Source organism: Xiphophorus couchianus, chromosome 7, assembly GCF_001444195.1.
Source record: "Xiphophorus couchianus chromosome 7, X_couchianus-1.0, whole genome shotgun sequence".
In the NCBI taxonomy this organism is placed as follows: domain Eukaryota; kingdom Metazoa; phylum Chordata; class Actinopteri; order Cyprinodontiformes; family Poeciliidae; genus Xiphophorus; species Xiphophorus couchianus.
The window spans coordinates 27,099,215-27,112,114 of NC_040234.1; the positions used below are offsets into that span (position 1 = coordinate 27,099,215).

The 12,900-nt window shown below is 38.3% G+C and overlaps 2 protein-coding genes across 2 annotated transcripts; both read right to left on the reverse strand.

Annotated features, from left to right (window-relative positions):
- Window positions 1-1,211: 1,211 nt before the first annotated feature.
- Window positions 1,212-2,732, reverse strand: LOC114148316 (ferritin, middle subunit-like). Its single transcript, XM_028023516.1, has 4 exons — window positions 2,428-2,732; window positions 1,858-2,004; window positions 1,623-1,748; window positions 1,212-1,550 (listed from the first exon to the last, which is right to left on the reverse strand). The coding sequence occupies exons 1-4, from the start codon at window positions 2,527-2,529 to the stop codon at window positions 1,395-1,397; spliced, it is 531 nt and encodes a 176-aa protein (XP_027879317.1). The 5' UTR covers window positions 2,530-2,732; the 3' UTR covers window positions 1,212-1,394.
- A 2,573-nt stretch (window positions 2,733-5,305) lies between these two features.
- On the reverse strand, window positions 5,306-6,641 carry LOC114148315 (ferritin, middle subunit). The gene is made up of 4 exons (XM_028023515.1): window positions 6,319-6,641; window positions 5,964-6,110; window positions 5,718-5,843; window positions 5,306-5,644 (listed from the first exon to the last, which is right to left on the reverse strand). The coding sequence occupies exons 1-4, from the start codon at window positions 6,418-6,420 to the stop codon at window positions 5,489-5,491; spliced, it is 531 nt and encodes a 176-aa protein (XP_027879316.1). The 5' UTR covers window positions 6,421-6,641; the 3' UTR covers window positions 5,306-5,488.
- Window positions 6,642-12,900: the final 6,259 nt, after the last annotated feature.

The following is a 12,900-nucleotide window of genomic DNA, read 5'->3' on the forward strand; positions in this document are numbered from 1 at the left end:
TCATATTTTTGTGCTACTGTAATTTTTGGCTTTGATTAAATAAAATATATTAAATGTGGCATGATTGTGTTGTTTAGGATATTGTATTTTATTTCCATTGTTTCTGATTTCCTTTTATCCTTACCTAAATAAAGCTCACATTCTTACACTCACATTAGAAATGTATTTATTTAGAGCTGCAACAATTTTTGTAACTAATTCTCTCATATTAAAATAATTAAAAACTTTGTATTTTAAAATTCCTGCATTATAAATCTACCAGTCTCCATAATTTCCCATAATTAATAGGTGGTGAAGATGACACGGGAAAACTGATGGCTTTTTAAACAACAATGTTAAGAATCAAGGTTACTGACAATTTTTGACATTCCAAGTTGAAATAGTTTATCACCTCAGTCCAAAGTGTATAAATAAAAAAACTTGTTTTTCATGCAAAAATGTTAAAAATCACTGATGATTGAATAAATAGCAATTTCCACTTCAATGTATTCACTAGAATGTCTAAATGTTGCCCAGCCTTAATGGAAGTATAAGACAGGAGGTTCATACAAATCTTGACTACACACAGCCTTGAAAATGGATTATTGTATTTAACCATTTACTCCAGTAAATTCAGGTTTTATCCATTTAGGGAGACCAATTAATCCATCATGCATATTTTGCTAGTGTAGTAGTAAAGCCAGTGCTCCCACATTTGCTATGAAACATCCAAACTCCATGCAGAAAGATCCCAGCTGGGAGTTTTACTAGTAAACAGCCTCATATGGTCAGTTCCTGGTCCACATTGTAAGACCAGCATCTTTGTGTGGTTGTCTTCAAATTGCCATTTATAAGTTTACTTGGAATGAAGTCTTGCAACTCCAATTTGAAAACCTGTTAAAATTCAACATATTTTCTCAAGTTTCTTCACAATACCTGATGGTTTTGCTTTAAAGTCTAGTAACTCTTCTCAGGTTTGTGTATTAAATCTCAGGCTTGTGATTGAAGCAGATCCTTCAGACCAAATGCCAGGTGGCATTTTAAGCTGCATGAACTTTGTTAGATGCCGTTACGTTTCCCTTTGGGATCTTCTGTTAGCAGTTCTATTGGAATCAGGAAACTTGTTGGTTCCAAAACCTTGTTTGACATTTTACTGCTTCACTTTTAACCAGGAATTGACCCGTTTTGGAGGCACAATGACCTCAAATTATAAACAAGTCAGACCACAGAACTCCAGCTCAAGATGTTTATTCAGAGAATCAGAAGTTACACTTAGACCAACTACTTAATACTCTCAACTCTACAACTTCAGAAACTGATTAGGTCAATGAAATGCTTAATAAACTCTGGAGTAGACAAATTTAGCCTGAAGCCTTTGTTACACACACTTCCACTCCATCTTCTCTTCTGGTCATTTAGCTTTGGCCTCCCAGGGTGTGCTTGTCAAACAGGTACTCCGCCATCTTGTTGTTGTGGGCATCCATTCTGGTCAGGTTGGTGATGTGGTCACCGAGCTTCTTGATGGACTCCACCTGCTCGTTCAGGTAGTGGGACTCCAGGAAATCGCACAGCTGAAACAGAATTGTTTGTTAGTTTCAAAACCGTCAAGCATCAAAGAAGCAAAAATATAACTTTTAACTTACATGGGGATCAACATGATCAGTCGCCAGCTTGTGCAGATCCAGCAGAGCTTGGTTGACATTTTTCTCCAGCTCCAGAGCACACTTCATGGCTTCCAGCCCACTGCCCCACTCATCCTTCTCTGGTTTCTGTAAAATGGAAAACAGTTGCAGTATGCAGCAGTAAATTTAATTTAAGTTGCAATTCAAACATCAAAATGGCTGCTACGTGTCTTTTGTTAGCATTAGCTGTGCTTACCCTGATGTCCTGAAGGACGATTCGGCCTCCTCTCTTATTCTGAAAGGACAGCAGCTTCTCGGCGTGTTCCCTCTCCTCCTCACTGTTCTCCTTGAACAAGTGGGAGAAGCCCGGCAGAGCCACGTCGTCGCGGCAGAAGTAATGAGCCTGTTGAACAAGCAAGTAGTACAGTTATTGAAACACCTCGCGCCCCATTATTATCTGGCGAAGAAGCAGCTTTGGCCAAGCCGCGTTGAGTAATGACGGAGTCTGGCAAGAACAACTGCAGCCTCAGCTGAGTTACCACCGTAAAATACGGAACCGTTCCGTGTTTCTATAAATGTCCCGTAGACACACCTGTCTATCATACACACATAAACACTAAGTGTAACAATAATGGCCAAAATAAAACAGGAAATATTATTGTCAGCTATTTTATCGTGGCCACTTTTGTAGACACACCAACCCTTATTTTCATTTCTGAAAGCTAGCCTCAGCAGCTTTTAATTTGATAAAGTGTATAATAGGTGAGGCTGCTAAATAGTTGAAGGCAGACTAATGAAGCAGAGGTTGTGCAAATAGTATTCTTACCATAGAGGTGTAGGTGTAGGAGGCAAACATCTCCATGTTGACCATCCTGTTAATGGCGGCCTCGCAGTAGCGGTGGTAGTTCTGACGCACCTGGGATTGCATCTTGGTTGGTGTTTTCTTGTGTTTTTAACAAAAAAATACAAGGAAAAAATAAAGTTTTACGTTGACTACTGTAGTACTGTTCAAGTAGAAGCACAGTTGAGATAGCTCTGGATTCTGCTGGGTAGGAAAAAATGAAGTTCCGTTCAAACACTGTTGAAGCAAGAACTCTTCGAGGCTTTGGTCTCCGTTGTGTGATGGAGGCGACGCTCCTCCGTATTTAAACAGATCTCGTGACGGATGTCAAAGTGACTCTGCAGGTGTCCGCCAATCAGCAATCTAGGATGAGACAAGCAAAATAGTGGTGTCGCTTCTGTAAGACACAGCAGGATGTAACACAATAGGGTGAACGATCAAATTTCGTTCCCTCCTTTATTGATTCGTGGAAATGGTGAACCGTGGTGTTTCTCTGTTTAACATGATGCCACCTGCGATGACAAGGTGTTTTCTAAGACTTACGTGAAGAAATAAGCTAAATATCAATTTACTCAAATTGTTAATGTGAACTTTGTGTGCAGTGACTTTATAAACTTCGTTGCTTTAACACAAAAATACAAAACATTTGGCCTAATTCTAAATGAACCATTATTTTAAAAATATGTTTCTGTGTTCTCTGAGTTGTCTCTTTAAAAAAGTGGCTTTTAACTACTAGCAGCACTGGATTTCTTTCATGGTCATCAAAGTGAAGGAAGCTGTTAAAAATCCACACCAACATTTTTGAGTTTTCATAAAAAGAAAGAAATGTGTGACAGAAAACAATGTGTGATTTTACTTATACTTCACATTTATGCATAACTTTGTATTGATTTATCATTTAAAATCTCAATTAAATAGGATAAGGTTTGTGGTTAGAAAAAGTATCATATAATCTTAAGCTAAATTACATCATTCTGTCTGCCTATCATCCATCCATCCATCTGTCAGATGAACTCCGCCCAACGGGACAGAACGGGTCAGATCTTAATTAAAGTTTTCACTCCTCAAATAAGATGTAGAGGCAGAATTATCCAACTTCATGCTAAAAATAGGATCAACAACTATATGAACTCCATAGCTAATGTCTCATTTTCTGGGAGGATTACATGACATTTTTAGAAGATATATTGCAGTTTTGGATCTTCAAAGATTTGATTGCAAATACTAATTAAGATTAATAAAAGATCATTTTTTATTGTGTTTTTACAAAAAATAGTCATTTTTAAAAATATATCATCGCCATTTAGTCAAATGGAGAGAGAAAAAACTTACGTGGCTAGACGTCATCTGATGAAAGATGTATTTAGAGCTGACTTCTTATTAAACATCTAATTGAATTACCTTTAAGTTACACAACTGTAATGAAATGAACTGTCTTCAAAATGTCGTGCAGATCTTTTCCACCAGATGGCGCTCTGCAATAAAAAAAATCCAAAGCAACTCAGAAACGATGTTACAGAAAATTAAGCTTTATTTTACAGAAATTCATAAAACCATGCAGGAAATTAGTATTGTTAATCAAATTGTTTTTATTTTAGGTACATAGTTAGTAAAGCAGATATATTTTACATAATTAACGCTCCTGGGTCCTTTCATATTTTTGTGCTACTGTAATTTTTGGCTTTGATTAAATAAAATATATTAAATGTGGCATGATTGTGTTGTTTAGGATATTGTATTTTATTTCCATTGTTTCTGATTTCCTTTTATCCTTACCTAAATAAAGCTCACATTCTTACACTCACATTAGAAATGTATTTATTTAGAGCTGCAACAATTTTTGTAACTAATTCTCTCATATTAAAATAATTAAAAACTTTGTATTTTAAAATTCCTGCATTATAAATCTACCAGTCTCCATAATTTCCCATAATTAATAGGTGGTGAAGATGACACGGGAAAACTGATGGCTTTTTAAACAACAATGTTAAGAATCAAGGTTACTGACAATTTTTGACATTCCAAGTTGAAATAGTTTATCACCTCAGTCCAAAGTGTATAAATAAAATAACTTGTTTTTCATGCAAAAATGTTAAAAATCACTGATGATTGAATAAATAGCAATTTCCACTTCAATGTATTCACTAAAATGTCTAAATGTTGCCCAGCCTTAATGGAAGTATAAGACAGGAGGTTCATACAAATCTTGACTACACACAGCCTTGAAAATGGATTATTGTATTTAACCATTTACTCCAGTAAATTCAGGTTTTATCCATTTAGGGAGACCAATTAATCCATCATGCATATTTTGCTAGTGTAGTAGTAAAGCCAGTGCTCCCACATTTGCTATGAAACATCCAAACTCCATGCAGAAAGATCCCAGCTGGGAGTTTTACTAGTAAACAGCCTCATATGGTCAGTTCCTGGTCCACATTGTAAGACCAGCATCTTTGTGTGGTTGTCTTCAAATTGCCATTTATAAGTTTACTTGGAATGAAGTCTTGCAACTCCAATTTGAAAACCTGTTAAAATTCAACATATTTTCTCAAGTTTCTTCACAATACCTGATGGTTTTGCTTTAAAGTCTAGTAACTCTTCTCAGGTTTGTGTATTAAATCTCAGGCTTGTGATTGAAGCAGATCCTTCAGACCAAATGCCAGGTGGCATTTTAAGCTGCATGAACTTTGTTAGATGCCGTTACGTTTCCCTTTGGGATCTTCTGTTAGCAGTTCTATTGGAATCAGGAAACTTGTTGGTTCCAAAACCTTGTTTGACATTTTACTGCTTCACTTTTAACCAGGAATTGACCCGTTTTGGAGGCACAATGACCTCAAATTATAAACAAGTCAGACCACAGAACTCCAGCTCAAGATGTTTATTCAGAGAATCAGAAGTTACACTTAGACCAACTACTTAATACACTCAACTCTACAACTTCAGAAACTGATTAGGTCAATGAAATGCTTAATAAACTCTGGAGTAGACAAATTTAGCCTGAAGCCTTTGTTACACACACTTCTACTCCATCTTCTCTTCTGGTCATTTAGCTTTGGCCTCCCAGGGTGTGCTTGTCAAACAGGTACTCCGCCATCTTGTTGTTGTGGGCATCCATTCTGGTCAGGTTGGTGATGTGGTCACCGAGCTTCTTGATGGACTCCACCTGCTCGTTCAGGTAGTGGGACTCCAGGAAATCGCACAGCTGAAACAGAATTGTTTAATTTTAAACACATCAAGTGTCAAAACAAAAAACGTGATTTAGACTTTTCACTTACATGGGGATCAACACGATCAGAGGCCAATTTGTGCAGATCCAGCAGAGCTTGGTTGACATTTTTCTCCAGCTGCAGAGCACACTGCATGGCTTCCAGCCCACTGCCCCACTCATCCTTCTCTGGTTTCTATAAAATGGAAAACAGTTAAAGTTCAATTTTTTTGCAGTACGCAGCAATAAATTTGCTTCAAGTTGCAACTTAAACATCAAAATGGCTGCTACGTGTCTTGTTAGAATTAATAGTTACCTTGATATCCTGGAGGAAGATTCGGCCTCCTCTCTTGTTCTGGAAGGACAGCAGCTTATCGGCGTGCTCCCTCTCCTCCTCACTGTTCTCCTTGAAGAAGTGGGAGAAGCCCGGCAGAGCCACGTCGTCGCGGCAGAAGTAATAAGCCTGTTGAACAAACACGAGGCAAACCATCATTAAAACATCTCGCGCCCCATCATTATTTGGCGAAAAACAGCCGCGTGAGTAATGGCGGAGGTTAGCAAAAACTGCAGCCTCACCGTGACGCAGCATTTTATTTAACGAGATGAGGCCGACTAGTTAAGGGCAGACCGACTTAACAAAGGCAGTGCATATAGTACACATTTTTTCTTACCATAGAGGTGTAGGTGTAGGAGGCAAACATCTCCATGTTGACCATCCTGTTAATGGCGGCCTCGCAGTCGCGGTGGTAGTTCTGACGCACCTGGGATTCCATCTTGGCTGGCGTTTCTTTGTGCTTTTTTTAACAAAAAGAAAACGTAGAAAAATACAGCTTTACGTCGACTTCTTCAGTAGTGTTCAAGTATTAGCAGGATTGAAGTAGCGCTGGAAAGTAGTCTGCTAGGCTCAAGCGAAGAAAGAAGTTCCGTTCAAACACTGTTGAAGCAAGAACTCCTTGAGGCTTTGTTCCCCGTTCTGTGCTGGGAGGCGACGCTCCTCTCTATTTATACAGTTTGGGCAGACCTCGTGACAGACGTCAACGTCATCCTGCAGGTTTCCGCCAATCAGCAATCGAGGGTGAGATAAGAAGGATTGTAGTGTCGCTTTTATGAGACACAGCTTTAGCACAACACAGCGAAGAGATCAAATTTCATTCTCTCCTTTATTGATTCGTGGAAATGGTGGAAATGTTTCTGTTTAACATGATGCCACCTGCGATGACAAGGTGTTTTCTCAGAATTACGTGAAGAAAGAAGCCAAATAAACAATTTTTCCGAATTGTTCATGTGAACTATGTGTGTACTGATTATATAAGATATTTTGCTTTAACATAAAAATTGACACATTTGGCCTGAATCTAAGTAAATTAACTATAATTCTTAAAATATGTTGCTGTGTCCTCTGAGCTGTCTCTTATGAAACACACAAAGGTGAGGCCTGGCAGCCACAAATTGAGGGTTGTTTTGGAGCTGGTTGCACTGAACCACTAACGCGCAAGGGAAGCCAAGGCAGGTTTTAAGTATAGCACAATCCAGCAACAAGACAATAAGTGTATGAATAAAGTTGAAATACAGACTTTAGCAGATTTCTAGAAGTTGTTCCAGATTAGTGGAGAATAAAACGTGAATGCTGCATGTTTGGTTCTGGGGATGGAGAGCAGACTAGAACCATAAGATCTGAGTGGTCTAGATTCATAAGCTAACAAAGGTATTTCAAAGTGGAACGACTTTAGAACCGGGGGGACGTGCTCCATCTTCTATCTTCCTGGTTTTCGTGGGAACGCCAGCAGCAGATGTCCGATTGTCTTTTTAGGCAGTCTTGCTGCAATAATCAATTCGACTAAAGATAAATGTAAGAGTTTCTCAAGAACCTGTTGGAACATTAGTTCTTTAATCCTGGAATTATTTTCAGGTGATAGAAGGCTGACTTTGTAACTGTCTTTATGTGTCTCTGAAAGTTCAGGTCTGAGTCCATCACAATAAACCTCCATTTTGGCCAAGATCAGTAGTTTTCAGCTGCAATCAACTGAACCTGTGTGCTGACGCGTCATCATTTCTCTTTAGGTCTACAGATGATTACTTCAGGCAGTGGCACATCCACACAGCAAATTCAAAAGTGTTAAATGTTTTGGTGTTAGTAGGCTTTGTGCCTTAGAGTTAATTTTACTCTAATAGAGTCACATTGTGTTTATGTAACTCTGGGGTGTATATTATTAGTAGTAGTTAAAGTCCAGTGTTAAAACAAAGTATTTCTGTATTAAATCTAGAGGTGTTAAAGTGGAATCAGTAACTCTTGACTTCTTAACTCTGAACTCCTACAGCGGCTGTAACACTAAAGTAGTTCATTCACTGACTGGCCCCAGAATCACAGGTTCCCACCGACTGAAGCCAAGTCATTTCAGGACAATTTACTTTCCACATGTCTGAGTTATTCACTGCGCTTGGTAAGTAAATTTTTTTTCTGACATGGTTTATAACTATTATTTTGAGTTGAGCTCAAGCTGTATGACAGACATCACGTTCGCCACACGGCTAGGTGTTAGCATAGTTAGCTTAGCATGCCGAATGTTTGCGGAGCACAAGGGTTGGAAAAAGAATCGAGCCGGTGAACATTCAGTCAAATTCTTGGCCAACGAACAGATCCGTAATAATCTGGAGTATTTTTGATTTTTTTTCATGATGTTGAACGTTTACATGAATACTGGTCAGATTTATCTGAAAGTGTTAAAATCAACCTTTACTGAAGTTTCACAAATCAGATAAAAGCTTCACGACATGTGAAACATATGCACATTATTCCACGTTGGGAAGATACGTGGGGAAGATATATATATGTTTTGTAATTGCAGTGCACGTTTAGAAATAAATGCATTTGAGAACATCATTGCCTCTTTATTAAACTAAAATAATTTTTACAAGTTCAAAACAAGAAAATACCTATTTAATATTAATGACAAATAACTCTTATGAAGTAAAAAAAAAATACTCTGTGAGAGTTCATATTAAGGTCTAACACTGAATTAGTGTTGGTAAGTGTTAAATGATTAACTCCAGCAGATTTGATATTGGACACTTAATTAGAGTTAAGGTACCAACTCTCCAAAAAGAGTTAAATGAACACTTTCTGGTGTGGACCCACATAGACACTTCAAAAGTGTTCAAATCAAATCTGACAGAGTTCATCTGGGCCTGCTGGATCTGGTGACATCCTAATGTAGAGCTGTGTATCAGCATTGTTATGGTAGCTTTCCATGTCACTGTTTTTTACTATTTTTGTGAAATAATTTGTCATCGTTTCAATGTCTTTGGATCACAAACACTAGCAATTTAAAGGACTGCACTGTTTTGAGATCCTCTTTAATTTGACCTTTACTGAAACACGGTAGCCCTGCGACAGGCTGGCGACCTGTCCAGGGTGTACCCCGCCTCTCGCCCGGAACGTAGCTGGAGATGGGCACCAGCAACCCTCCCGACCCCATTAGGGACAAGGGTGAACAGAAAATGGATGGATGGATGGATGGATGAAACACGGTAGCTAATTTTATGACTGCACAGAGCCAGTGGATTGAACGTTTTACTTCCTAAAACACCACATGACTTTTAAAACCGCTGACGCGGCATTAGGATACGACCAGAGCGACTTTCAGGGCTTTACTCAATAGCAGAGCAATGTTGCGAGACGTTACAAAGCATGAAAAGGCCTCAGACATCATGTCATTGTAGAAAACATTAAACCAAGGAATAATCTGGTGACATTTTTATGAACAAAGTTGCTGTCTTTCTCCTAGTAAGAATTTGACTGCGGAGGAACTCCCAGGGTTGGGTTTTGTCAGGACCTCGGCGTACTTTAACTTTAAATCTGACGTCCGAACCTTTCAAACTCACGGTAGACACAGTTTGGTCTCTACTTCATACCTTGCACATATACATAGCTAAATAACTTCCATTTTACTGTCAGTCCTGCACTTTATATTTTATATTCATATTTATATTCATATTTTATACTGTATTTTATTTTATTCTGGAGTAACCTCACAACATTGGAACCTCAAAACATTGTCCTGAGCCGTATGCAACGAAATTTCGTTCTGTATACACCCTGTGCATGAAAAATGACAATAAAGTCAGTCTAAGTCTTGAAATATGTGGCAACAGTTTCTCTATTTGTTTTGGTAATTTGTTATAAATATATGTTAGCACATGCTACCCTAACAAAGTAAAAGAGACTGACACGTCAGTAATTTTCCACTTGTTCTTGCTGTTCTTTCCATCTGTTGCCTCATTCAGTGTTAGGGCTTGTCTTCTTGGACCTGTTCATGCAGTAGAACCACAGCCCTACTTCACAAAGCAGCGTCGTTAACTTTTCAACGCTTTTCAACAGACACACTTCTAGTCGTAAGCAAATAGATAAGAAATGAATGCCAACAAAATCGGTGTCTGAAACCTGCAGAGGTTGGCAGGAACACGGAGTTCCTCTGTGACTCATCGACGGCCGACGCGTAACAAACGTTCCCTGCTTCTGTAAGCGGCTCACGTTGCAGAGCAGGTCCACCCACCATCACGTAACCCGAACTTCAGTCATGGAAGTGTCTGCTTGGGTATTTGGGTTGTAAATAATTGAATAATAACAATACTACATAATACTACTTTTTATTTTGTAGGTGCCTTTCTTCACCCTGAATGTTACATTACATAGTTTAACGTAAAAACAGACACAATATTAAAATATACAGAAAAATCATTTTAAAAAAGTGACTCCTATCCTGTCAGTCACAATCCTAATAATTTGTGTGAACATTGAAAGCGTTTGGTTTAGTAGTTTGGCGTCTTTAACAGTAGGCAGAGGGCAATATTTTGACTTCATTTTTTAAAAAAAAGAAGACTTTTGATAAAAAGAAAGGAATAAAACCAATGTGCCATTTTCCTCCCACCTTTTGATTATGCATCACTTTGTGTTAGTTTATCATTTAAAATCTTAATGGAATAGATTGAAGTTTGTGGTAACAAACTTGTTAGTATATAGAACTAATTCCCTAACATACGCAGATAGATTTAAATTGAATGACATTTATTTGTCTTTGATTAAAGCACAAATGAATGAGATTCAAGAGGTCACATTGGAAAGTTGTCTATGAAAACACGTGTGTGTACAGTAAACAGCTCAAGTTAAAGGGGAATTACACAAATGCAGAGTGTTTCCATCCTTTTAAGAAAAATACTGTAGCCATTTCAGCTGGATTATTTACGCATGACGACCTTAGCTGTACTATCTCACCAAACTTTTATCAACCTTTACATTTCAGGTGGCATTAGGTGATAAATATCTGGTCTCCAAGTTGCCTTTTCACCTTTAACTCTTTAGTTTCTGTCCTTCATGGAGAACTGAGAGTCAACAAAAGTAGACTGGAAGTATTTGGTATCAACTCCTGTAGAACAGGCTACCTGTGTAAGATAAAGCGTCATGAAAAACTGCAAACAGTCTTAGAAATTAGATCTTCTCTTGACTTTAAGTGCTGATAGCACGTTTTTAATTCGATACACTAAATTTGGTAACAAAATGTAACTTTTTTTTCAATTTGGTTTATGTTTCCTGACACATTTTGCAATCTTTGCTTCGATCATTGGGAACGCTTATGAAACCTGGAAATATGTGAGACAAACAAAGTGGAAAAAAAATCCCCACGAGATTAGAGGAAGTAACCAACTACATTCCTGGTACTGAACAATGCTAAATATGTGAAAAGCCTGTTCCTTAACATGTTCACATCTTCCTTTAGAAATAAAAAGCAACCGTGGTCTAAATGTTCTTGAAGGTAGACCTTAACACGGGAATCGGTCAGTTTTCACAGAATGTGTTTTATACCATTCATCTACCAGAGACTTCAAATTGAAATTAGCATGTGGGACTGAATCTGCTTTATTTACACAACGGACAAAAGAGTTTAAAGAGTTTATCTGCATTAATGGGAATTGTCCCTTTAAATGAACAGAGAAATAGAGAAATGAAGCAGAAATAGATATGAAATTAATGAAGAACAGTAAAACCTCAAAGACAGAAAGTTGATTTGCATCACAGCTGAAGTCCAGGAACGTATCTCTGATCCACAGTTTAAAATCTACACTTTATTGTATGCAAAACTTTTAGCCAAACTCAGAGAGTGACTCTGCATTTCTGCCAACGCCTTTCCATCTCTTTGTCTGTCATATGACACTATTAGTCAGCTTTTTGTCAGAAGCAGGACGTGAGTCAGCGCAAAAAAAGTGCCGTGTCACTGTTGTGACTCGGCATTCCTCGGTTTCTCGGTTGCGCTTCCTGGTACTTTGTTCCTCTACGGGTTTGACAGCAGCGAGAGGAGACAGGTCTTGTGACCGCAGAGGCGTTTACGTCAGCAGGTCGCTGGCTGGAACCAGTTTGGGAGAAAACTAAAAGGGAAGCAAAACTGGTTCCTGAAAATGAGATGCTAGGAGCAAATCCCTTTTGGTTCATGTCGTCTAATTATGTGCCGCCTGCATCTCCGTCCACAGTGAACTGAGTTTTACTACGTGCTGCCACAGACTGAGAGGTTTTCTGACACATAAATGGCAGCATAAATAGACCATAGTGGGTGTTTTTTGGGGGGGTCAAATAAGTTTTAAGATAACAGTTTGTTTGAAGGAGGCCATGTACGAAGAACACATAAAGAACATGGTGGAAACGAGAGATTTTTAATATCACAAGTCATTATCCAACAGGACAATGATTCTAAACGCATCAAAACAAGTTAATGGATAAAGCAGGCTAACATTAAGCTAGCTTTAAGATAACATTGCCCTCCATAAGTCTACCCAGCAACCATTATGAATATTTATGGCCTGTGCTTAAACAGTTAGATCTGACAGGAAACTGACCAGTTTAAATCAGAATCAGAGGTAATATGTCCCGTCCAAAAAGCTTTTTATTCAGAAAATGTTTTCAAGCTAGAAAGCTAATGTAGTAGCAGATTTTATGTGGACGTTAAAACACATAAGCTTCTGTATGACATCTTTTGGCCACAACGTAAGATATTAGCACCAAGTCCATCTACATGATGCTAAAACCCAACTGTTCTATGCTTGGCTATTTAGAAATAACTTCTTGCAGAAGGCCTGGACTCCGTCGAAGTTTTTAATTTAACCCAACTGCTAACGTTTGGCCGTGACGTAGATATTGCGCCAGTTTCGCTGTGAACAACCATCCTGCACTACGAAGAGAGAACTACTAATCTGAACGAGGCGGC

Excerpts from the sequence above, each read along its gene's own strand:
- LOC114148316 (XM_028023516.1), bottom strand. The coding sequence starts at position 2,529 with ATGCAATCCCAGGTGCGTCAGAACTACCACCGCTACTGCGAGGCCGCC. Across the intron at positions 2,005-2,427 it reads CCTACACCTACACCTCTATG|GCTCATTACTTCTGCCGCGA; the intron begins GTAAGAATACTA and ends CTTGTTCAACAG. Across the intron at positions 1,551-1,622 it reads CTGATCATGTTGATCCCCAT|CTGTGCGATTTCCTGGAGTC; the intron begins GTAAGTTAAAAG and ends ATTCTGTTTCAG.
- LOC114148315 (XM_028023515.1), bottom strand. The coding sequence starts at position 6,420 with ATGGAATCCCAGGTGCGTCAGAACTACCACCGCGACTGCGAGGCCGCC. Across the intron at positions 5,844-5,963 it reads TCTTCCTCCAGGATATCAAG|AAACCAGAGAAGGATGAGTG; the intron begins GTAACTATTAAT and ends TCCATTTTATAG. Across the intron at positions 5,645-5,717 it reads CTGATCGTGTTGATCCCCAT|CTGTGCGATTTCCTGGAGTC; the intron begins GTAAGTGAAAAG and ends ATTCTGTTTCAG.